Source organism: Cricetulus griseus, chromosome 3, assembly GCF_003668045.3.
Source record: "Cricetulus griseus strain 17A/GY chromosome 3, alternate assembly CriGri-PICRH-1.0, whole genome shotgun sequence".
Taxonomy (NCBI): domain Eukaryota; kingdom Metazoa; phylum Chordata; class Mammalia; order Rodentia; family Cricetidae; genus Cricetulus; species Cricetulus griseus.
Genome location: NC_048596.1, coordinates 215,569,548 through 215,596,580, shown reverse-complemented (window position 1 = coordinate 215,596,580; position 27,033 = coordinate 215,569,548). Strand labels below are relative to the sequence as shown.

At 43.1% G+C, this 27,033-nt stretch overlaps 1 protein-coding gene across 3 annotated transcripts in view; it reads right to left on the bottom strand.

Moving 5' to 3' along the window:
- Nebulette (LIM zinc-binding domain-containing Nebulette) overlaps positions 1 to 22,664 on the bottom strand; it is a 359,562-nt gene extending 336,898 nt beyond the window's left edge. The window contains exons 1-2 of one of the 3 annotated variants that reach the window (XM_035441482.1): positions 22,653 to 22,664; positions 12,615 to 12,709 (exon numbers count right to left, since the gene is read on the bottom strand). In XM_035441482.1, coding sequence (XP_035297373.1) covers positions 12,615 to 12,709; positions 22,653 to 22,664 — 107 coding nt within the window. Of the gene's footprint in view, positions 1 to 12,614; positions 12,710 to 13,994; positions 14,079 to 22,652 lie in introns of those variants that run through there. The other 2 variants (XM_027405281.2, XM_035441481.1) reach the window with 2 other exon arrangements.
- Between the last annotated feature and the right edge of the window lie 4,369 nt (positions 22,665 to 27,033).

Sequence of the window (27,033 nt, the reverse complement as noted above, 5' to 3'; positions counted from 1 at the left end):
ACTTTGGAAAGCGGTCACATAACAAAGTAATTTTCACAAGCTACTTTTACAAACATTACTTTTTGTTCAAGTGCACACCAGTGACAAACCATCTAGCCATAAATGTCATCATTTCACCTCATCAGAAGTGCTTGTTGCTGGTCAAGTGTTATCAGTTCAAGCGGTGCCAGTTCTAGAAAGTATTGCCAAATGGATTCTTATGGACAGAAACATCTGTGCCTTCTCATTGAGTCAGTTGTTGGCTAGAAGGTCCTGGAATAAAGCTGAGCTACACTGCTCAGAAAGCCAAAAGGCTCACCATGTCACTGAAAGAACTGGCTGGACAATCTTCTCTATTAGATGTCATGTAAGCACACCGCAGATGCTTGAATATACAGAGGCAATTAGAACCATCCCTGCCCTCAAGGGGGCTTATGGAAAAGATTTGTTTATAAAGCCAAATATACAGAGCTCTTCTGAGGGTCTTCCCTTGGCTGGGTCCTCCCAGAGAAGCAGACACATGCTCCCACATGCATGCACTGCTAACCTCTGTTAAGTGGCTAAGTACACATAGTGATCTTCATGCCATAATGAGATAAGAGGGTTTGTGATGTGAACAAAGACTACATTGATAGAGACAGGTGGAGCACAGCTATTGTATAGAAAGGAATTTAATTAACCTTTGTCTGTACTTTCAGACAGGCATACTCCAAACACTTGCACTTTCCCAAAGAATTGGAATGCCTCTGTCTTCACAAGCCCCTCAGACCAAACTAAACTGTATGCTGTCAGTGCAGTTCAAAGTGGGCTGACTATTCCAAAAGACCATGTAATTCATTTGAGTAGGGTTATATCAGCCAACCTCCTCCAGGGAGTGGTGGGAGGGTTAGAGACTGAATGATCACATGACAAATGGCTCTATTAGTTGTACCTAAGTAATGAAACTCCAGGAAATAGTCTGGACATCAGAGCCTGGTGGGAGTCCTGGTTGCTGAGCACATTAGTGTTGGAGGGAAGTAACAAATCCTGACTCCATAGAGCAAAGGCAGCGAATCACTATGACCAGGATGCTCCCAGACTCAGACCTATGTGCGTTTTCATTTGAATGATTTTGATTTGTGGGTTGTTTTTTTTTCTTCCCTTTCATCATCTTGCACACATGTTTGTACCAGTGCTCATACCCATGCCCATGTGTATAGCAGCCAGAGGAGGAGGATACATAGCTCCCCTGTTGCTCTGTGCCTTTTTCCCTCTAGACAGAGTCTCTTGCTGAACCCAGAGCTTACCATTTTTTGTCTAGGCTGGCTGGGGAGCAAACCCCAGCAATCCTCCCTTGTCTCCACTCCCAGCAGGCACAGCTATCTGGCTGTTTACATGAGTTCTAGGATTTGAACTCAAGCCTTTGTGCTTATGAAGCAAACACTTACCCACTGAGACATCTCTCCAGCCCCTTGACTTGTATCTTTGATGATAAAACAATTTTCTTTTTAATTAATTGATTGGGATTTCATTCAGTATACTTTGATCATGTCTCTCCCAACTCCTTACTGAGTTCTATGAATCATCCAAACTAATTATCATATCTGAAAGAGTTGATGTCACTCTGAAATCTCCATCCAGTTGGTCAGGAATGTGGGTAGCAGAGAACTCCGTAACTGTGGCTGGAATCTTAAGTGGCAACCCTTCTACTGGGGACCATGCCCTTCACTTGTGGAAGGATGCCAACTCCAGTACTGCTTTGCAATATTGCAACACTCACTTTCAACATCTTCAATATTTGCCAGAAATAATCCCTTAAAAATGCAAATCGCTTGCAATTGACTTGCCTTTCCGTGTCCCCATCTCCAAGCCCAGACTGAGAATTTCCATGTTCCTATTTCAGTAGAAAATAACTTCAGATGGGCCAACCAAAGTAACTGTGGTGCAAGATGAGCCTGAAAATGAATGGTGAAACAGAGGCATAAAGACTACCGTGATGCTATGGGAATGCCAAGGTGGGAGACAGAAACAGGAAAAGCCCCAGGAGCTCACTGGGCAGCTAGCCTGACATACACAGCAGTGAACAATGAAAGACCCTGTATCAAACAAGGTGGAAGGTGAGTATTGATGCTTAAGGCTGTGCTCTCTTACCCCCACATTCATACTGCGGTATACACACAGCCAAACTCACACACTTTTTGAACAGAGGCGTGCACACAGACAAAGATTTACAAAACAAATTATAATGAACACACAAATGAAAAGTCCAACTGTTGACTAAAAGATTCAGTGTATTTCACAAAGGTAGTCATAGATTTGAAGGTATATGCAGAGACATAGATGAGCAAGAATAAATGGTTAAATCAGGGTATTCGATACAGTGTGATGAAATAGTCTCTAATCTTAACTTACTCCTTACTGTGTGCCCAAAATTTTGCTAAACTCATTTCATTATTCTAATAAATTCTTACTCTTAAGAGATAGTCTATAATTGTACCCATTCTGCAGGTGAAGTTATTGAGACTTCAGCTCAGAAACTCAATAAAGGCCTCAGAGTCAATAGCCCAGTGTAGCTAGAGAGAAGGGGAGGGAGACAACTGAAAAAAAGTAAAAGAAAGATAATTGTGAACATCTTTCAGAAAAGCAGCTTGCTTTTTTTCTATAGGCAATGGAATACCATTGGATATGTCTATACCTGGAGTATTATGGCCAGAATCACAGACTGAAAGGTAACTATGGTGGCAGGAGAAATACTTAAAGGACAGACAACAGAGGTAAGGTCACTGGGCATTCGTGATTTTAAAAAGGCTGTAACTGGGAAGAGCCAAGGGATGAATACGTGGAGATATAGACAAGGAGAGACAATGGGATGCATGAAGTTCAAGAACCTGAAGAGCAGCCTTGAAAGAATGGCATATACTATCCAAGGCATCAAACCACCAAACACACATCTGTGGAGACTAGATACCAGGTTCAGAGGTGAAGACTACTTCACAGAGTTTAGTTTCCAACACCTGTGTCAGGTCACTCACAACCAGCTCCAGGGACTCTAATGCCCTCTTCTGGCCTCTGCAGGCAACTACACTCAAGTGCACATATCCACACATAGACACACATACAATTACAAATTAAATACCTGTGAGTAGAGCAGGCCTTCTCTTATGAGAAAAAGATTTATCTTCATTATTTTCAATTATGGCTATTGTGGGTGTATATGAGTGTGATGAGGCCAGAAGAGTGCAACGGATCCTCTAGAGCTGGGTTTGGCGGTGGGAACAGGCCTTCTCTATTGTGTGCATTGACTAAAGGCAACTGCTCTTTTGCCTTGCCTGCATTTGATAGACATCACTCTCTTGATCAGTTAATGGATCATGAAGTCATATTTAAGGGCCACATTCAATATTAGCAGGCAACAATATGACATCCCTCTGCCATTCAGATCGGTGAGCTCCTGGCTGAGTACCATCGCTCTATCACTCCAAGCTCCCTGTGTTGGTATGCATCTGCCTTTGATGAATAATGAGCATCAAGGGAGCTAATCAGGGATTCTTGTCTAAAAATCTTTTTAAACCACAGAGCTGAAGCGGGAACATAACAGACCACCAGCCTAGTTCTCAATCCATGTGATTTAGGAATGCACACACTGAACAGGTTGTCTACTAGCCCCTCCTAGAACTCAGTGGGAAAGAGCCAACAGATTATAGAAAGATAAACAGAAGCTAAACACCACAAGGTCACTCCTTCCAGGGCTCCATTAAGAAAATGCAAAGCTAAACACAAATAAAATTAACATTGGGTTCCCAACACCACAATAAACAATCATGAACATTTAAGCCTGGTCCTTCCTTTCACGACTTCCTGCCTCCACAGCTATGTCAGTGCCCCTATAGAGTCTCAATCAGAAAAGGCTGAAGAGCCATTTGGTTCATTAGAGGAGCTTTGCTGGATCCCAGCAGCAAACTTGAGCACACAAGAGTCAATAACAATCCTTTTTTACTCAGGCTCTGAACTGTGCTGGGTGTTCAGCTCATAAATATACTCAAGATCGCACTTCTACTGCTAAAAGCCAGATCAGCCTCGTCACACGAACCACGCAGCAGAAACAGAAAGCAAACAAAAGTCGACCTCTTCCCTAGAGACTGCAAGGGTGCTCAGTGCACCAGAGGACAGGGTGCTGAACGCGGCAATGTCTGTATCTTTCCCACTTCCTAACTTCCTCGGGAACCACTTGGCAAAACATTCATCTGAAAATGTTTAAGGAAGACATACAACAATGTGCTCTTACACCAGCCTCTGACACATAATCAATAAGTCCTCAAGTGCACACATCTATATCGCGTGTTGACCTTACATTCACCAAGATTCAGAAGGTATTTCCTGCAATTCATCTTGGAATCTTTGTCGATCTCACATCATTCCATACCAAATACATCACCATAAAGAGACAGAAGGTGCACATCAGAGGCACCTTTTGGAAATACTTTCAGATAGGAAGGAATTCCATGTACCATTTGTAAACACAATCCTCCGCCATTTCAAAAGATAATAAAATGAGTCAAATTTTGTCAGTGGCTCGAGGTGGCCTCTGAGTATCAGAACACTTAACATGCAATCTAGAACATTTTGTGTGATATAAAGTGTATCTTCCTCTCCTTTTCAATCACCAAGAGGAAGAAGGAGGACAGGACACACAGGAGGGCGAGGAAGATCCATCATCCTTTAATACGAATGTTTATGGCAAGGAATAAAGTCATCATTGTATCCCTGAAGTATATACATCTTCCAAGCAGGCAATGCCTATTGTAATCCATGCTTGGTAGAACTCCAGCATGCCACGATGTCTTTCCTTCAAAGTTGTCACTTTTAAGACTATGACATTTTCTCCAATCTCTGAGAAAAATTGGGCCATGTGGCCAATTTGTTGTGATAATAACAGGAAGGATTCACATGTAGGTGCCTGATAGTATAGTTTGATTCATGGAAGCTTACAAACATCCTCACACCCATTTAGTCTCTATAAGGTTCCTGTTAAAGAGAAGACATTTTCCCACTTTACAAATTGTAATGAAAACACACAAACACAAATTAAGGAGTACTTTCAGAAAGGTTCCCCAGGTGCACCTGAACCTTTAAGCAACAACAGTGAATCCCTACACTCAAGACTGGAATCCACAAGCCTGGCCCATCAATAAGAACATCTCCTCCCATCCCTTGCTATTCAGATTTAGAAAACCACCTTTTGGGGTCCCAAAAGCCTAGCCTACACCTTGCTCCTTCTAGGTTGTCCAACTTCTGCTTGCCTTCCTAGGAGAAAGGCCCCATGCAGAGTCCACACTCCGAGATGTTAGTTAGCATGGTCACAGTCCCTGAGAAAGGCTTAATGTCAACTGAGCATCATCACATGGCAGGCAGGTTTGGGGACAAGCAGGTAAGTAAAAAAGAACACTCCCCTCCTTGAGTGGACACAGATGCAGAGCCATATGGGTCCCACATAGCATACGTGTGTGCCACAGCTGATCTAAGGGCTGAGGGTATCCAGTTGGCCCCCAGGAAAAGTATGGAGCTAGCATGATGGAAGAGGGTGAAAGCAACAGCAGCTAAAGTACATCGAGGGACCACTTTCAGCCCATTAACACACTGTTCCTCCTTGTATCCATGGGCAAATACTAGTACTCCCTGGCGTACAGGGCATAACTACAAACTAGCCTGTCTCAGACTTTTAGTACTCAAGGGTACGTTCATGTTTTCTCTGTGTTTGCTACTTCTTGTGTTCCTTTCTTCCAATTCTGCTTAAGGAATGGCATTCTACATGTGAAAAACTGGTATGGGAGGCTAGTGATGCGGCTCAGTAAGATGGTGCTTGCCTAGCATATATAAGGTTTGATTTCCTTTTTACTGGGTAACTGCTACTATTTATATGCTATGGTTCTCCATCTTCCTGTACGTTTTCTTCACCCCTCAAAAATCTCCCACTGTGAAAAGGGTACCATTGTCTACTAAAGGTCAGCTATGTGCTGATCCTTGGCTTTCCCTATCTTCACCTGGTGCTGTAGTTTGTCAGGTTATGGTTTAAATGTATACACACACACACACACACACACACACACACACACACACACACACACACACACACACGTTTTTTTGTGTGTGAACACTTGGTCTTGGTCTCCAGTTGGTGGTACTATTTTGGGAAGCTACTGAACCTTGATGAAGCTGGACCAACTGTCTAAACACTTGGGGATGGACTTTGAGAGCTACAGCCACACCTACTTTCTCACTCTGCTTCTGGTCTGCCACCACCATGTAACTATCCACAAGTCCCCACTTCCATGGCTTCCCCACTGTGGTGGGCTGTGCCCTCTAAAGTTGCCACTTTCAGGCATTTTGTCCCTGAATTACTATTAGAAAAGTAAATAACACATGCTATTACTGTCCTTGTTTTATAGAGGAAGAATAAACAATCCACAAGCTTGTTCTATAGGACAAGATGGTGTCAGTATTAAAACCCATCTATGCATGCTCCAAAGAGCCAATGACAGGCTGCAGTTCAGGAAACACACAAATTCCCTTGAAATAGTACCTGACACCATGGACTGTTATAGGACCAAATTTGGAAGGCACAGACAGAGATAAGGGAAACAGGAGGTGGGGTGAGTGTAGAGCTCAGGTTTACATTTCATTATTTTCCCTTCCCTGTCCTCTGATAACCTCAGAAAGAGGAGTTACCACGGAGAAGCGCTAAGTGGGAGCCAGAGAAGCCTTGGCCCAGATATGCACTCTCAAGACAGGCTGGCAGAAGCACACTGACCATTCTGGGTGGCTCTTAATGAGCAGCGCCCAGCTCAGCATCTTCCAGGCTGGAGATAGCCAATGAATATTCACAAGGGGAAATGCTAACGCAGCTAGAGAGAAAGCAAAAGCAACACACAGCTCCTGCTGTTTCATTTTCAGAAGTCTAACAAAATCATGTTAACTGAGACTCTTTGGTGGGAGGGAATCTCACTGGAACGGTGACTAAATGTACTTAACACAGATATCTGTGGGTTTAGGATATTTTTTTTTTATTTTAGGGGGATGGTTTTTTTTTTCTTAAACTTCACAATTAAAGATACATTTAACAAAGTCGGGAAAATGTTCAAACTCCCCCTCCCCAACACACACACAAAAAAAATCTGCAGAAGGAATGATTTGGGAAAATTGTTGGCAAGGTCATATTAAAATACAGCATCATTTTCTGGTCCTTCCGTAGAACTAAGATAATGTGACATTTGGTGGCAGCAATATTAAAGGCCAGTCATTGATACTGCTACTTCTAAGCAATAATGGCTTCTCAGAAAATTCAAAAAACCAATATATTTTTGCAAACACATAATAAATGCAAATTTGACTTTCACACACAATAAATTAAATAATTTGACAAATGGCCTTGGGGTTTACATTCTTTGTGTGGCATGTGGGGTATCAGAGTGTTTGTAGTTTAGCCTGGCATATAATTCACGCATAAATACAAGCTGTGTTTCTTGTCTAATCATCTCATGTTATTTTCCCAGCACCTCTAAGCAGTAAGAAAGAACACTGCTCAGTCCTCTTCGCTTTGCAAGTTCTAAGATGCAGAAAATCCTGAATGTGCTAAACAAGAACCCACTGCTGGCTTATGAAATATAAAGGTTTATGCAAACATGGCACGTACTCAAGTAGACTAGTTTGTTTTTAAATATTTTAATAGTGTGCACTGCTGTGTTAAGAACTAAATGTGTATTGTGTCCAATCTCACACTAAGTATATACTCTATTTTGATCATCCTATCAAAAAGATCAAAATGTAAATACCATGTAAATTATATTTTGTACATGTCCTCCTTTGCATGAAAGCAAACAGAATACTTATTTCTTCTCTAAACACATGAGAATATCAACAAGCAATGCAACTAAACCCAAGAAGTATTCACTGCCTCATTCCATTAAAAAAAGATGCCCTCAGGTATCAATTACAAAGAGCATGCCTGTGCGTGTGCTTTCAAATGTTTAAGCACAACGTTAATATTTATTTCAAAGGGTCTCAAGCTAATTATGCATACTACTGTCTAAAAGAAAATACCATATAAGTACTCTGCCTGAAAACTCTCTTAAGAGACTATCTACGCCAAGAGAATTGAATGCCTGACAGTGAACTTGTGGTAACCAGGAAAAGTTGAACTTTTCCTAACAACTAAATGTAAACTATCCACCTTAACTGGAACCTAAAATTAAATATGCACACATTTGTATACAAGCCCTACCCCCAAAACTAAAAAAGTCAATCTTAGGACAATGAAAGAAATGTAGTTTAAACATGGACCAAATATAAAAACTATGAATTTCATTTTCTTACACATGAAAATGGTTCTGTGATTCTTGAAGAAAATATCTTTGTTCTTAGTGCTTGATATCATGTTTAAAGATGAAACACGACAAAATATGAAAGTGGCCAATGGCCTAACAATATTTAAAAATGTATAGAATTAGATGTATAAGGAAAAGTATGAAGTAAAACTGGCAAAAGGTTAATAAAAGTTGGTTCCAAGGGAGAAGCACACAGATGGCCAATGTAAACTCTGTCCTCCTTACCTGTGATGGCCACATCTGCACCTTCAACTGCTCACAGATGAAAACTACTGGAAAAGATGTTTCTATACTAAACATGTGCAGGCCTTTTTCCTGTCATCATTCCCTAAACAATACAGCCTGAGAAGTATTTGCATAGCATTTACATTGTGCTTGTATAAGTAATTTAGAGGTGACATATATAGTGTATGGGAGGACATGGGCAGGTTATATGCAAACACATCATTTTCTCTAAGGGCCTTGAGCATCTATGGATATTGCTATAGAGAGAGGGGAGGGGTTGCCTCCAATACTAAAGAATGACTGCATTCTTCTTTTAAGATTCTCATATTGAAAAGTGACATATGAGCATATGTGTCCATCAGCTACTGAACCCAACCATGTACAGAAAAAATGTTGCTTTCCACGGACAGACAGAAAACGCTTCATTTTCCTGTAGCTAAATTCATTAGAGAATCGATTTTCCACCACTGACCCAGAGAAATTATGGCCACCTTCTGTCGGAGGCTATAGGGAACAGATGACTGACAAGCACCACCTGAATGAGAGCAGATGCATGGGATCCCCAGAGGGTAATCCACATGGACCAGATCACATGGCAACACATGCCCTTAGAAAAACATGGGCTGAAAACAGCAGACAACTCTGAGCCTGAAGACATCATGGCGGGCAGAACCTGCAACTCATGAAGCCTTATTTTCTGGAGAAAGTAAGCTAAGATAGGGTTCGAACCTGATCTAAATTAGTCAAAAACAAAACATCAGCTCTCTCATTCACCCAAGAAAGAGAGATTCCTACTTTCCTTTTAGCTGTTCAATAAAGTGAACTGCCAGGTTCAATAATAAACAAAAGAGCCAGGTGGGACTCTAAAACTTCTAGTTCAAATTACTAGCAAAGTGCTAGAATCATCAGAAACAGAAAACCTGTAAATATTTAATTTAGAGATATCTAAAATTAGTAAGAACCAATACTCAAGCCTAGAAATCTCACAGCAGGGTATTTCCTATTGATGGGGTATTTTTGTTTTAGAGTCCAAATCCCAGTGTTTCTTGGCACTAATTCACTGTTAAGTTATAGTTCAGACCAGCCTTTCCCAACCTGTTCAAACCTTGCAGGACTCTCTGGAACTCTTTCACAGAGCTGAGCTAAGCAGTAAGGGCTGAACTTTTGAGTGGGCCCAGAACAATGATTTCACTTGCTTCTCACTATTCCTTTAGAATGAACGTGTCTTTGTGTACAAGGGTGTGTATGTGCTCGTTTGCAAGTGTGTGTTCATATACATGTGGGTACATGTATGTCAGCATGCATGTGAAGACCAGAGGTCAACCACAGGTATCATTGCTCAGAGTTGTCTACCTTGTTGGTTTTCTAAATGGGGTCTCTCATTAGCCTAAAGCTCAACATGTGTACTAGACTGACTGGCCAACAACTTTTCATGTGGTTTCCAGGGAAAGAATTCAGGTCCTCAAGACTGTGTACAAGCACTTTACCTACTGAGCTACCTCCCCAGACTTCTTTCTTTCTGTTCTTTCTTTTTTAATTTCTTTCCTTTCTCAGTCAATTTCTCCATCTCTTTTGCAATTGTTATTCTCTCTTTTTTTCAGTTTTTCCCCCTAAACCCTAAAGGCTCTCTGGGGAACCCAAAAGGCATTGTTATGGATTGGGTTTAAACTCCAGGCAGTAGAGCTATAAAGGATTCTTCCTGATCCTGGATGGCCCATAAAGCTGGGACCACTAGGCCACAAGCTAAGCAGTTAAGGGAAGGATCGTTGACTCTCCTTTAATTAAAGAACAATCACCTTGTTATTGTTGTCAGTCCCTCATCCTCTCCTTGCTGTACCTACCTTTGAATTGGAACCAGTTGTTTGTCCTTCTTAAGGAAGCAGAAGACCATGGTCCCCATAATCTCATTTTTGCTTTAGATTTTCTCAGTAAGGTATGAGGTCTGAGAGGGTTAAAATCGGTTTCATAGAATATCTGTGCACTATGCTTATGCAAAGATGCCCTGAATTCTCTTCAGTCCTCAAAATTTTAATTTCTTGGAAAGTATCTGTCTACTTGTGAGCATTGAACTAGACCAGAAAAAAAAATCAAGAAATGCTACAAAATAGTTGTTCAACTATGAAAAGATGTGTTGTATTTGTTTATATTGTGGAATATTTGTTTAATTATGTAAAGATGTATTGCTGTTTTACTTTGCCTGTCTAAGGCACCTTACTGATCTAATAAAAGGCTGAACAACCAATAGCAAGGGAGCAGGGACTTCCAGGCAGGCGAAGTAAGTAGGAGGAGGAATTTAAGGGGACACCAGAGGAGAAATTTAAGGAGACAGATATGGAGGAAACAGGAAAGTAGGGCATACAGAATGAATAAAAGGTAAAAAGCCCCAGCAAAATGTAAATGAATAAAAACAGGTTAAATTAAGTTAAAAGAGCTAGTGGAACAAGCCTAAGCTAAGGCCAAGAATTCATAATTAATAATAAGTCTCTGTGTCTTTATTTGGGAGCTGGTTGGTGGCCCAAAGAAAACGCCAACTACAAAGAAAAACAAACAAAAAAAAAACCCTATAATTCTCTACCATACTGTATGTGTACCTGTTTATATGTGTGTGAAACATAAGTGAACACTCAAGAAAACTAGAAGAAGATACCAGTTGTCACTCTCTACCTTCTTCCCTTAACACAGAGACAATTCCAATGGAACCTGCCTAAGCAGACAGCCAGTCAGCCCCAGTGATTCCTATCTCTACTCCCCAAAATGCTGAGGTTATGGGCACTAATGCTTATGTTGCAAGTGCTCTTACCAACCAGGCCATCCTCCCAGCCCCTAGATATTTTTAAAGTTCTGCACCAGAGGTCTGAGCACACTGTTTGACAAATATCTGCTGACCCTGTATCTGATGTATTCCCTGTACAAGATGAAGACAGCCAGACCCTCTGTCCTTCAGAGACCTGTGGAGCTGTTTCAAACACTCTGGAGAGGAGCAGGTTCTGCCAATATTCTGCTAAAATGTTAGTGTCTGTCCACAGGTCTCTGAGCCATCTCTACGTCTGGCCATCACCACGGGGGGTGGGGGGGGGGGACTGGGAAGAGGAAGGATCCACAGTCAGGACTAAAAGCCCACAGTGAAACCACTGTGCGACGGGAGAGATGCTCGGGAGAATAAAGCAGCCCAGGTCCCAAGGCAACGAGAGAGCCCTTTGAGGTTCTGCTCAATGTGGAGCCACTTGCAGCCTCTGGACGTGATCTGAGCCCCATTCTGAAGCTTAGTTCCTCCATTTAGTTTTATTACCTGTTATGGAGGGTGTCAAATTATATCTCCACCTACTCATAGGGTTTTAGTAAAGATTAAATAACTCAGTGTTTGTAAAGTACTCTAAGCATGGCCTGACTTGTGGTAAACACCGGGTCAATGATAGCTAATACTGCCTAGAACATGCCCTCAGAGAAGCCTGTCAAGGAAAGCTCCACTGCTTCATTTCCCCATCTACTACTGCTGAGTAACCAGAAGTACCCTGTCCCTCACAGAAGGTCCACCACAGCAGGTCCAATACCAACCAGGTAGGAATCACATCTTAATTCTTCCATTTCCTGTTCAAACCCCAGAATAACCAGAGCGATCTCAGTGAAGACCAAGCAAATGAGAGCTCCTTCCCTAGCAACTAGGTTCAGATATAAAACTGCAAGATAGCAACATCCTATGATTAAAATGGAAATTGACATGCGATTAAAATGGAAATCAACCTGGCATGCATGTCAGAGCCCACACATTCTCAGTGGGTAAGTTCTGGAGCTTCTAATAAATGTCCCTAAGTCTGAAATGCTGTGAACTCCAAAAGCTAACCTGGTGGAAAAGTCACACAAATTACCCTACACTTTCACAGCAACCTTCAACATAGTAAGTGACCAGAAAGTCTATGGCATAAACAGGTCACTGGCCACCTGCACACCTGGGTGGCACAGTGAGTCAATTCTTCAGAAGAGGCATGTCTACTAACTTAAGCTCTCTCTCATGCTGGGCTACACCTGGCATAGCTCACTGGCAATACTTACGCATTGCAATAGGGTTTCTTTTCATAGCCTTTGTAGTTGTTCATGTTGAGAGCCATCTTGCAGACCTCGCAATGGAAGCATCCTTTATGCCAATACTAAGAAGGGAAGAAAAACATAAACAAATACTTAACATTTCATTGCAATACCAGTTCTGGACAGAACGGGCAGGAAAGGCAAAACATATGATAACACTACCAGGAAATAACCCTAGGTAGTACCACACATTTATCTATTTCCAGTTCAGCAAAGAACTCAGACAGCTATTAAAGTTCATTTTTAAAATTAATCCCACAGCTACAGACTCAAAATGAAAGAAATGCCAAGGGTCTATCCATATTACAGCCAAAAAGGAACCCTGAAGTCAGTTAATAGAGAAATGGGGCTGGTGGTGTGACTTTAAAAATAAAAGAGGTTCTCTTTCCAAATGCCTAAATGTGTTTGTAGGATTTTCACACACGTGTCCACCGGAAGTCAGACAACCCACAGTAGCAGAGGTGGACTATTTAAGTACCCTTGTCCTCATCCCCACCCAGCTTCCACTAAATTGCAAAACGCTGTCTCTGTCTGGGAGACGGCTTACTCTACAGAGGCATTTGTAACACCAAACGCAAATTTCACTGGGACTGCCTACAGCTGGTTTCAATTGTCAGTCACCGGGGATGGCGCTGTCTGTCTCCTAGGTTGTTCAACTCCATCCACACCCAGCAAGGGCAGCGCTGCTGCGACCTGGCTAAAGCCACTTCCTCTGGAATTTACCCTGGTGGAGTAGGCGCCCGTGGGTCAGCTTGCTACACCGGGCTGGGTCTTTCCTAGAGGGGTTATTCTTAGCACTGCGGCAGCGGCGCCCCACGACATATTAATTGCTATTTGCCTTTTCCTAAAGCCGTTGTCACCAGAACTGTTAGGGACTACGTGAGATGAAGGTGCCAAGGTCCGTACAGTGGGGAGGGAGGGACAGACTGGACGGGGGAGGGGGCGCGTCTTGTCAACTGCCCCCCCACCCCGTTCCCATCCTGGCTCGTGGGTGACTCAGCCAGGCTGCTGGGTGCTCAACCTAGCTCCTGGGTTCTTAGCTACTGGGTACCCATCCTGGCTCCTCCGTGCCAGGGCTGCCAAGCGTCCTTCAAGGCAGCTGTGTGTATGTCGCGCACCCTACACCCAGGACAAAAGCATTTCCTAGTTCCAATACCCTTATCTGATCGTGGATGTCTCAGACACAACGGCTGGGGTCTTCCTTCGAGCATCCTCTCCTTGTGCTAAGACCCAGGAAACACCAAACCACTCATCTTTCTAACCCAGGTGCCAAAACTTCTTGGAGCAGGTGCAACCGGGCGCCCGGCAGGTCCCAGGTCCGGGCTGGCCAGGCGCCCCCTCGCTCACCTTATCCAGGCAGTTGACTTTCTCCGTGGGATAAACCACTTTTCCGCAGCGGGCGCACTGGGGATTCATTGTCGCGGTTCCCGCGGGCGGTGGCTGTTGCTGCGGCGGTGGCTGGGGGCTCCGGGAAGCCGCTGTGACATCCCCCGGAGAGCCCCGTGACACCTCGGGGCAAGCAGAAGGGCTTCAAGCGCGGTAGAACTGGTCTGGTGGGGTGTAAGGGGGCGCGGCGGGGCCTGGGGCCGGCCGCACTCTGCGACGCTGGCACTCGGCTCTGGCTCGGGCTGTGCGCGGCTGGCTCTGCGTCGCTAGCGCTCCAGGTACCGGTGACTCACAACCACTCGCGCCCGCCCCTCGCGCTCGCTCACTCGCTCCCCCGCCACCGCCGCCGCCGCCGCGCAGGCCAAACCCACCAGCGCGCACCGACCCAAGGGGCAGAGAACCAGCCTTGTGGAACTAGGGGACAGAGGCGGCGCGCGGGGGGAGGGGAGGCTAGGGACCCAGAGAACTCCACACACAGCCACCCAATGAGGCCTGGGGATCCAGCACCCACGCCACAGCAGCCTTGGGCGCCCAGGTGGGCGGCGGCGACAAAGCGAGCCAGGCGGGGGAGGTCAGAGCTGGGGGGTGACTGGAGCCCGGGAAAAGCTCAAACCCGAGCACTTCCAGCCCTCTTCCTCTCTCTTCTTCCTCAGCCGGATGCTCTCCTCTCGCTCCAGGGTGATGTCCCTGACACACAGAGGTCGGCCAAGGATGTGCCTAAGGCTTCTCCTAAGGCTCAGGCGACCAGCTCTGCGTGGTACCGCCCAGCACACTGGCCAAGACTCCCTGCCTGAGAAGAGGCTTTTTCCGCCTTGAGCTGAAGAAGCCTGGCCTGGAACTGGGAGATTCGCGAGAACCGAGAGACTTAAGTCCCCAGTACACCCCCTTGGGCCACCTGACTCCCACCACCACTGGACAGAGAAAATGAGTCTATAGTGACGACCCTGGATGAGGAAGATGTCTTGGTGCCCCCTAGTCGCCACACTTTTTATACTTTTTATGTTATTGGAAAGCGACTGGTCATTATAGGCCAGAATCAAGCCTCTCTAGATTAAAACAGTTGGTGTTCATTTTAAGTGAGTATATACAATATATTGGTTTGTAAGTAAGTAACATAACGATCTGCAGAAAGTTCTGAGCTCCGAGAAGCAATTACAAACCCATCAGCGAAACCAGGAGAGCCAGGAAATGAAGTGAAGGGTAGGATGGACCCAGACAAAACAGCAGTGATTTTCCTTTTTAATGATAACCTCGAGGTTATTGGATTCGCTTATGAGAAGCAAACAAATGAAGCCATGTTAACTATATTTTGTGCCTGATCCTGCCTCTTACTGGTTTTGTGGCCTTCTGCCAATGCTTAGCCTCTCTTTGACTCAATCTTCTCATCTCCAGAATGGGGCTGACAACAGAGTTACAAAATAGTTCTGCCCCTTCTGGAGTGCGGATTAAATGTGAGTCAGCAGTCGATAAGAACATATAAGAGCATCAGCCTCCCTGGCCTCTGTAAGCACCAAGCAAATCAGCTGGGATTATCATAAATTGGTTGTAACAAACACATTCCTTTCCTAGCAAGAGGATTAAGATTCAGTCATGCCACTTAGCAACTTCTGTGACAAATACTTCTGTCACTTCAAGAAAAAAATCAGAGCTGTACCTTTTCCGGAGACAACCAGTGGTTGCCACGCCTCTCAGGCAGGCTGAGCCATGGACATATTCAGAATAATACAGGGCTGTTTGGCTTTTCCCAAGAAGTAACTTCTTTAAACATAGTTACCAACACCAACAGCTCTGAACCACTCACTGCTGTGTCCACAAACCCACCTTCAAAGCAAATAAAAGGACAATTTGTTATCTTTAAAAACACCTCAAAGATCATTAAAGATGCCTGTGGACAAAGGAGCATGTGTGTAATCTCCTGGAGGATGGCAAGTTTTAGCATTTTCTTTTTTAGCATTTAGGTTTTTGGCACTGCAGATAAGATATAAATACCTTATTCTTCTTAAATGCTGAGCACAGAATTCAGGAGTAAAATGATCACCATTTATAGTTGATTAGTTTCCCTATAAACTGTATAATTTCTTACAGAATCAGCCACCCATCACAGTGATTGACAGACAGTAAGCACTAATTAAATGTTGACTGATAGTATAGATGAGACAAATGCACACCTTAAAACTGGAATTAACTGTAATGTTTTTTAAGGATAAACAATGACTCCTGGGCACTGTTTCTCTCTTGATTCTGTCTCTCTGTCTCTTTATTTTGTGCATCAAACAAGCCTCTTGGTTTCTTAATGTCATATTGAGAGAACCCAAATCCCTGTCTGTCTCTAAAAAGATGTCTTGATTTCTCAAACCAAAGTCTTGGAACTTTGTCTGGAACCTGTCTCTGGCCCAGACTTCTTCCTTCAAGCAGATAAAATGATCTAGTTGTTCCATCATGGATCACTCTGCCCTTGTGCCTTTTTATTTGACCAGTCTAGAAAGTCTACCTTGTGGCCGCTGTATCCCAGCACATCTATTCCCAGTCCTTTCTGCTGGCATGGCCACAGAGGTAAAATAATAATAATAATAATAATAATAATAATAATAATAATAATAATAATAATAAGCCATTATTAGTCACCTTCATACAAAGGTCTCTGTACTTAGAAGTTAGATTATTTCTTTAGCTTTAGCTAGAGTTCTCAGATATGTTTAATATTCCCTATGGGACCTCTTTATAAAGAATCTGTCATAAACAATGATTATTTAAGCTATATAAATTGAACTCAAATCTGACATTCTGAAGAGTAAATAGTGTCTTTGACAAACAGTTGCTTGGACATAATTGTGGTGGATTATCCTATTCCCAAGAATATAAGGACACCTAATGTGAAGAATCCAAAGTTATTTCTGTTTTATATATTATTCTGCTTTTACTACCATGTCAGTGTCATCCCCGAGCATGGCATGACATAGCGGCAAACTTCAAATAATGAAAAAACTTCTCTCCAAATGACAAGACTCACCAAAATAAGCTCCAGGTTTCCAAACATCAAAGCATCTGTAAATACTGAGCCTAGATGATGAGATGAATCTACCCAAAACTTTCCCGACTTTGGAAAGAGAAAAAGAAAGATGAATGTCAACCCTTTTTCTTGCTCCTTATTTTTGGGGTCTCTATCCCAGAAAGGTTGATGACAGACAAAATAATATCTCGCCCCCCCCAAAAAAATGATGTTTCCCCCTGTGAATCTCTTGTTTCACATGATGCTATATTGTGGACATAGAACCACACAATACCATCAAGACCCTGTATCATAAAGGTTTTGTCTCCAGCCTGTAGCACTATTGGGAAGTAGAACCTTCCAGAAATAAGGTCTCATTTAATTGTGTTACAGCAGCAGCAACAGAAAACTAAAGCATCTATCTGTGGGAATGGCAGCCTTTCTTTTGGCCACAGTGAGTTACAAAAGTCCTAAAGGACTAGTTTGTAAGTATGGCCAGGATCCTGTGTGCAAACCATAAAACGAAATAGGCAAAGACAACAGATGTCCATTCTCTCACCTCCCTATAAAAAAAGACTTCTTCACACAATTTACCTCACTTCACTAAATTTTGCTCATGTAGATACAACATGAGTAGTACATAGTCAACATGCTTCTCTGGAATCTCCCTGGATTTTCCTTTCCTTCTGCACAGAGCAAGTACCCCAAAAATCAACTCAGAGTGCCCCCCTACACCCTAACCCAGCCATCAACTCCTACTGATTTTATCTCCAAAAAGTTCTTGAATCTGTCTCCATGCCTCTGACTTAGTGTAGCAAATTGTGTCTCCTATCTTTCTGTAGTGGCTCCCTAAATGTTTTATCATCACACAAGTCATGGAAAGAAATAGGATCTTAATCTCTCAGACCAGAGTTAGAAATGTTATCAACAGGGCTAGGCATCTGGCTCAGTTGGTAAAGGTCTGGATTCAAACCCTAGGACCATATAAAACCAAATGTGGTGGCACACACCTGTAATGCCACCACAAAGGAGGTGGAAACAGGAGGACCACTACAACTATATGGTGAATTTAAAGCTACCTGAGGCTACATGAGGCCCTGTCTCAAAAAAGAAATGTTAGGGCTGGAGTGGTTTTCCAGTGGTTAGAGCACTTGCTCTTCCAATGGCCCCGGGTTTGATTCTGAGCACCTATGTGGTGGCTAACAAACATCTGTAACCCCAGCTCCAAGGGATCTAGTGCCACCTTTTGACCTCTGTGGGTACCAGAAACTCACATGGTGCATAGACATATATGCATATAAAACATCCATACACATAAAAAACAAATAAATAATTTTTTTTTTTTTTTTTTGGTTTTTTGAGACAGGGTTTCCCTGTGTAGCTTTGGTGCCTATCCTGGCACTCGCTCTGGAGACCAGGCTGGCCTCGAACTCACAGTGATCCGCCTGCCTCTGCGTCCCGAGTGCTGGGATTAAAGGCGTGAGCCACCAACGCCCGGCGAAATAAATAATTTTTAAAAAGAAAAAAGATGTCATAGAAAAATCCATACTTCTCCAGGTCTGAGAAGTGGTCCCCACCCCTGTCAATGCTGTATGATTTTTATAATAAAATATGCTCATCAAAAGCACTAAACATAGTGCCTAATGCCCAGTAAGAAGTTAAACTAATATTTGTTATAATCACTGAATTACAAGACTGAAATTTCAAATTAGATTCTATGCTGCATGTTTAGTCAGATGGGCCAGGCCTAAGATGGTAATTATTATCATTCTTTTCATGTACCCTAAAGTGTGTTTTCTCAATCATCTATCCACTTCATAAATATCAAACTACCAAAATAAAACTAACATGAAGAATACTCTTCTTGCTAGGCACAGTGGTGCTCATCTTTAACCCCAGCACTCTGGAGGCAGAAGCAAATGGATCTGCTTTAATGCCAGCTCTGTCTATAGAGTGAGTTCTAGACCAGCCAGAGTTACATAGTAAGACCCAAAAGAACAAAGCAAACAAACAAACAACAACAAAAACTCTTTTCTTGTGCAGAGACAGTAAGTGTCTGTGTAGTGGTCAGACACAAATTAGACATCTAGATCACATTCTCCCCCTCTCCCAACTCTCCTAAGACAAAGGGGTGATCAGGAAAGAGAGAGAAGAAAAATTATAAGAGCCAGATGTCAGGACAGGAGTGAAGCAGTGTCTTGTGGACATGGTGGGACCACCACACTCCTGAACTCACAACAACTGTTATTGTCTGCACAAGAGCAAGCCAGTCAACATTCCAGCACGGAGGGAGGGGCTCATGAGTCTCCACCTTAACTGAACAACTATTCATAACTGGTGGCTGTTAGGGGAGAAAGAATCAATTTTCTTTTAATGTGTGACTCATGTAAGCTGAGTTCCACACCCATGAGTAAAAGGACAGCACAAATTGGACTTGGTGGGTTATTAAAAAAATAAAAAGATATGAAGTTAGGAGGTGGTGGGGGATGGACTTGAGAGGAGTAGTTAGGGGGAAGAGTAAGAGGTAAATATGATCAAAATACATTATATTATGTATAAAATTCTCAAAGAATAAAAATAGTATGTTAAAAATAAGTAAATGATGATACAGGAAAGAATGCATATAAGAAAAAATCTGTATGATTGTCTTAGATACTTTTTTTATTATGATAAGACACCATGGCCAAGGCAACTTATAGAATAAAGAGTTTATTTGGGACTTACAGTTTCATAGAGCCATGGCCATCATGGTGGAGATCATAGCAGCAGACAGGCATGCATGGCATCCAAGCAGTAGCTGAGAGCTTATATCTTGGTCCACAATCTTGTGAGACAGAAAGAGCTAACTGGGAATGGCATGGGAATTTGAAACCTCAAAGCTGCCCCCAGTGACACACCTCCTCCAACAAGGCCACACCTCCTACTCCTTCCAAATAGCTCTTCCAACTGGGGACTAAGCATTCAAATATATGAGCCTATGGGGGGGGGCATTCTCATTCAAGCCACCACAATGATTAGGATTATAATTTTCCTTTACGCCTTTATCTCCTCTCCACAAAATTCCTAAGTTGAAATGTTCATTCCCATTGCTCAGGGTTTAGAGATGAGGACAGTAGGAGAAAATGAACTTTAGAAGAGCCCCTGAGGATGCAGCTCTCATGGTGACATGGGCACCGTCGTAGGAAGGACTGCCAAGACTGGTGCTCGCCTTAGGAAAAGAGTCCCCACCAGAACCATCAGGCATCCTGATTCCCAGAACCATGGACAAGTACATGACTATTGAAGTCACTCCGTCTTGGCTGTATTTTTATGCATCCCAAGCTGACTAACACTGGACTTCCACATGGCTTATAACTAACTCAAGGAAAAAATTCTTGCCTAATAAACACAATGACAGAAATAAAGATAAGCAGTTTTTCTCCTTTCTGGTAGTAGGTTCCTGTGCTTTTTTGCACCAAGGCTCTGACTCACTAATTAGCATCAATTTCAAGCCACAAAGCAAAGTAGATTTCCAACCTGCTTGGCAAGCATTGAAATTATGTTCAGTGACAAATTAAGGAATCATCTTCAGCATACTCAAAAGCAAATGAAGGTTTAACCATTTAAAAGTAATATTAAATTCTATAATACAGCCATGATCACACTTAAGAACCTGAGTTCGAGTCCCCAACAACCTAAACTCAATCCCTGTAGAGAAAACTGACTTGTGAACGTTGTTCTCTGATCTCCACATAAGCACTATGGAACATGTGCTGTTCTCCTCAGCCTCCTCCCCACTCTCCGAAAATCAATAAATACTTTTTTAAAGCCATGCTCATAATCCCAGTCTTGGAAGGTAGAGACAGTAGGATCCCTAGGGCTTGCTGGCTAGTCAGTCTAGCTGAACTGTGAGTCCCAGCCAGATTCAGTCCAAGACCATATCTCAAAAAGTAAAGCCGAGAACAACTGAAAAAGACCCCTGACTTTTTAGTTCTGTCTAAAAAGACTTTCTGTCTCTAGCCTCCCGGCTCCACAAACAAGTACATATTTGTATGTATACATACATACATACATACATACATACATACATACACACACACACACACACACACACACACACACACACACACACACCCTGAGAACTTAAAGCATAGAAAAGTGCCCATTTCTAAATAACAATTCAAAGACTTGAGCATGCACTGTACAATAGAAACACAGCAAAGATTTCAAAAATGAGACACACATCATTTTCAACTTTCTGGTAACTGTATTTTTCAAAGAAAAAAAAACAAGTAAAAGAGCTTGAGCAATATATTTTATTTGATCCAAATTATCCAAACCATTGTTTCAACCTGTGAGCACTATTTGTTTTCAGCTAAGCAGAGTTCCAATTGTTTTGCTGGTTTTATACTAAGACTCCAAACCTCAGTGTCTAGTCTCATCCTGATAGCATCTCTCAGAATTGTCCTGGTACTGGGGCTGGAGAGATGGCTCACGAGTTAAAAGTACTTGCTGTTCTTGCAGAAGACTAGAGTTGGGCTTACAGCATCCATATTACACAGTTCCAAACTGCCGGTAACTCCAGTTCCAGGGATACTAAAGCCTTCCTCTGACTTTCACAGGTACCTACACCCACAGGCAGACACACAAACATGCATATAAATAAAAAATAACTCTTTAAAGAAAAGAGAACCATTCCAGTGCAAAAAGGACATTTCTTTGGCATGCGGTTGGACAGTGTGATGCTCACACAACCAAGAGAGAAAGGAAGCATGGACAGGGTCAGGGTCAAAGACCTGGACACAGTTTTGGCACTTGCTAACTCTGAAGGGCTCCGGGCAAGAATGACAATGCTAGAGCTGAGAGCAAGAAGAGCAGCACATTCTGCTGCTGTCCAAATGTGCCTCTGCCATGGTTCCCAGAAACTGGAGGCTGACGAACAAAGGAGAACAGAGAGGCCCGCAGACGGAGAAGGAGAAGAAGGGAACAGGAAAAGGCATGAACTTAGGGGTGGGAGAAGAAGGGTGGCAACCACAGGGCTAGCAGGAGTTTAAACACTCACAGAAGACACACAGTAGAGTGTGGACAGAGCCAGAACAGGAAATGCAGTGGTGAAGAAGGGAAGAGAGAGAAAGGGCCCCAGGAACTCAGACAGGCCTCTGCCTGAACTCGGGCAAGGGCAGCTGAGGTCCGCCCAGTGCCAGAAATGAATTTCATAAAAAGCCAAGTGCCTGGAAAAATCAACAGAGTCAAGTCAAGGACAAATGTCAGTTATGTCATTGACATTTTATCATGACAGAAGCAGAATGCTTTATTTTATACTAACAAATCAATTCAGTTGCTTAATCGACTTGAGGTCAGCTAAGTCTGCTTGTGGATGGAGTACTAGGGAGAGAACCCAGGGCCTTGCACTCGACCAGTGAAGCCCTCCCCCAATCCTCTAAGTATGCTTTTTAACTCAGTACTAACAGCTTAAGCTCTCATAAGGTCACAAGTGTGTTGTTTGCTTGCTTGCTTGCTTTTATATGTGTATGGTAGTTGTGTGTGCGCAGGCAAGGGTGGAGGGTAGAAGTTGACATCAGGTCTCTTCTATCATTCTATCTTCTACCTTCTATCATTCTCCACCCTCCTATATATTATGAGTCTGTCACTGAACCTGACATTTGCTGATTGGTTAGACTAGTTGCCTAGTAAGCCCCAGTGATCTTGTCCCGTCTCCCCAGTGCTAGAATTACAAGTATGAGCCCCGCTTTTATATGGGTTCTGGAGATCTGAACTCAGGTCTTCGGGTTTGTGTGCCAACCACTTTTTTTTTTTTAACTGACTGAGCCATTTCTCTATCCCTGATTGTTTTATTATTGTTGTTGTTTGTTTTCTTTGCTCTTTGAGACTCGGTCTCACTATATAGCCCTGGCTGCCCTGGACCTCAATACATAGACCAGGCTGGCCTTAAACTCACAGAGATCCACCTGCCTCTTCTTCCCAAGTGCTGGGATTAAAGGCGAGCAGCACCATGCCCAGAGATTGTTTTAGTTTTTAAGACAATCTCACAATGTCTACCAGGCTGGCTTTAAACTCTGTTCTTCCTACCTCAGATTCCCAGGGCCTGGGATTACAGGAATGGCAAGGGTCATTTCCTGTGAAAACAGAGAAGGTGGCCCCGAATGGAAACTAAGCTAGCATTTTATGTGACCATATTTATTTTTCACATTTCCCTGGCCATACTCCTTACTCTTCAGTGGACTGTGGGTCCGAGCTTGTCAAATGAGATTTTCTTCCCATTTCAAATAATGAACCAAAAAAAAAAAAAAAAAGAAAGAAAGAAAGAAAGAAAGAAAGAAAGAAAAGAAAAAAGAATAGTCTTAAGGTAAAATAACATCATCAGTAATCTGTGCTTGTTTTCAGCAAAGAGGCTGAGGCTTCACTCCGGGAAGGGGGATTTTCCTTCCTCGACAGTGACTCATCAAACAGGGAAAGTGTTGGCCTGCTCTTTACCAACATTTTACAAATGTTCCCTGTACAGAATGTGCCCATTAGCGGTAGGCATCAGAGCTAGAAAGTGTTCTTCAGCATGAGTAATACGAATTAAGTGAAATGAATGGAGTTGGCCTCGCGGAGATGGATGGAGAAAAGAGCCTTCATTATATAAAAAGGAAACCTGAGAGCCCTATCCCCCCACCCCCATCCCCCACCCCCGCTGCCACTGCTTGCACAGCCTCAGCCAATAAAAACAGATATCAGCGCTCAAATAAAACAGGATGGAGATGTAAAGTCATCAGAGTGCTGCTTAAAAATTCAAGTGAAAAGGTAAAACATGTTAACTAGAATTTAATGACACGAAAAGAGGTTTCTGGTGCTTTGCTACCTCGGAAAAGAAAACATGTTGCAAGACTGGTTTCCTGTGATCTCATTTTTCACTAAGTTTATGTCAATACCCAAAGAGTGAGCTGCCTTGGAAAGAAGCGCTAAAGTGGCAACAGAGGCCGGGATTGACTGTGCTCTGTGCTGTCCTTCTTGTCTATCTTTCCCAAATGTGTTTGTTTACTTAAATATTCAGAGCAGGGTCTCACTATATAGCCTGTCTAGGCCTGGAAGTCCTGATTCGCCTCTCCTGCCAGTGCTGGAGTTTCCTCCACGCCCAGCTCATAAGCATTGTGTTAGCTAGAACTGTCAACAAAGCGGAAGAGGGCTTTTTGTGGAGACTGTTGTGTGTCATCCTCTCTCTCTGCCCCATCAGCTCCACCTGCCCCCCCCCCCCGCGCGCCTGCCCTCCCTCCCTCCCTCCCTCTCTCTCTCTCTCTCTCTGTCTCTCTCTCTCTCTCTTCTCCCCACCCCCACCCTCTACCCCCCACCCCCACCCCCACCCCCACCCCTGTCACTCAAACCTATCTCTTGTACCACTAGCGTTAACAAAATAAATAAGGAACTAGAGAGGAAGTAATAACCAGTTTGGGGTGGATTTGGTTTTGTTCTCCAGTTAAGAATGTGCCTGCTAATGCCGGTGCTTTGCACCACAGCCCTTGTTCTGCCTGCAAATAAGAACAGAAGGGCAAGGAAAGGTCAAAGCACATAGGGAAAGAAACACAGGTCCCCACCCATTCCTGAGACTTGGGATGGTCAGGGAGTGAATGCGGGTGCAGTTCCTCAGGGCTTCCATCTGACTAGGGGTAACCACCAAGCCCAGCACCTAGAATTTCAGTCTCTCTCTCTCTCTCTGTTCCATTTTCCACAGACTCTTCATAAAGTCCTCATGGCTTATGCTCTAGAACTTAGTATTTGAAAGGTCCTTCTGCCTGGCCCTTAAAGGACTTCCATTTCACTTCTCCTTTCTGTTCCATTGTACTGCTGAAAGTGGGGGCTTCAGTTATATCCCTGTGACCTCAGGAATTCTTGAAGTTCACTAACAGGGATGAGAGATCTGTGCTGGCTTCGGTTCCTTGCTGTTATTTCCTTTAATTCCCAATTGTATATATAAATTCTCATTATATAATCAAACAGCAAAGAAAAATTATTGCTATTTTAAAACTTCAGGTAAAATTATCAAACAATTTGAAATAAATACATAGAAATCTTAGGTACATTAGATCTGTGAGAACACACTGATATGTAAACAGAGCACAGGTAATCCTCCCCTTTTTTAAAGTGCCTGTAGGGCTGGAGAGATGGCCTCAGCCATTAAAGGTTAGGCTCACAAATAAAAATGTAAAAGTGCCTGTATATACACATTTCTCTACACACATATAAACATATACATATTTGCATTAAAATATCCGAAGTATGTTTGTCAAGGTGTTGACAATAGTCACTGTTGAATGGAGGGAGTCAGTCCATGCAGGCTGTCATAACGAAACACCATAAATAAGAGAGATGTAATCTTTGTCATTCTGAAGGCTGGATGGTCACCATGAAGGCAGGTTCATTGTGCGGTGAGGGCCCCCTGAGTTACAGACCTCTTCCTGAGTCTTCACGTGATGGGAGAGATGAGGGCCTTCTCTCTGTGTGTGGGTATGTCTGTCTATGTATGTGTAGGTACCTAGCCTCCGGTGTGGCTTCTCGAGAGCTATCTGTCTTGTTTTTTGAGACAAATCTCTCTTACACACACGCATGCACATACAATAAGTAAATAAATAATATTTAAGAAAGAGCATTTTCTGTTCATTTCCTCTTTATCTAACCCTCTTGCTTTGTTTGTGTAGGCCTGAGTTTCTGACATGGGTAATTTTCTTTCTTTCTGAAGAATTTCTTTTCACAGTTCCTGCACTGCAGGTCCTCTGGCAACAAACTCCCTCTATATAAAGCCCTTCTCCCTACTTTACCTTGGAAGAATATTGCACTAGGTACTGAGTTTTAGGGAGATGGTTTTCTCCCTTCAAGTTCAAATATTTGACTCCATCCTTTTTTGCTTTCATAATTTCTGAAGAGAATTTCAATTCAATCCCTGTCCTTGTTCCTCAGTAGGTGGGGGATATTTTTCTTGGAGTTCCTTCAAGTTTTCCCTTGTCTTTAGTTTTCTAAAGTTTGTGTATGATATGACTAAGTACAGATTTTTTTTTCTTTTTCTTTAATTCAACATAGTGTTTTCTGCATCTCCAGGACCTGTAACAGTCCTTAAGAAGTTCTCAGCTACTGTGCATCTCACATTTCTTCTGTTCCTTTCTCCCTCTTTTCCTTTGGTGTTCCCATTGTGCCTATGTTGCACCTTTTGTAATTGTCCCTTAGTTCTGGGCCATGCTGTTTGCCTTTTCTCTTTGAATTTGTGTTGTAAGAGTCTACCGACATCTCTTGAAACTCATTGACTCCATCTGCGATGTCAGATCTAACCATAAGCCCACCAGAGTCAGGCTCCCGTTCCTCCTTGGAGTCTATCTTTTTGCCCCTTGTTCCTCCATGTCTTCCACCATTCCCATTACAGCTCTCAGAACACCAATGTTTGTTTTTAATATAGCTGATAGAGTTGTCTTTAACTCCCAGACTGACAATTGCAACATCTCTGCCATATGGTCTGATGCATGCCCTGGCTCTTCAATTGTGTTATCTTTTAGTCTGCCTGTGCTGTCTCCTTAGAAGTGGGAAGTGAGATGTGAAGCCACTCACAAAGTGGCTTCATTGTGAGGCTCTGTGTGCTTGCTTGCATACATGGCTAGGGGTGGCTGCAGTTATCCTGTTGCTTTTGCTTCCTCTGTACTGACTTCTGTCTTCTGGTTTCCCTACCTGAAGATTTCCTTGAAAATAAGATCTGAGAAGCATAGTTCTTTATCTCTTGTGTTGATTGGGGGTGGCAGACCCCTTCTCTCATCCCAGGATTGGGTTTCAGTGCTTTGAAGAGCTGAGGCCCTAGGCTGTTGCCTTCAGAATCCCATCACAGGTCCCTGCCCATCTTCCCCGTAGAGGAAACAGGAAGGAAATAGGGCTAAAGCTGAGAATTTACCCTTTTCCTAGAGGGTTCAAGCTCTATGAAACTCCATCTAAAAGGCTCTGATAAAATGGTTTCTCTTGGCTTCTCTTTGCAGTAACAGCAGTGGATATCGACAC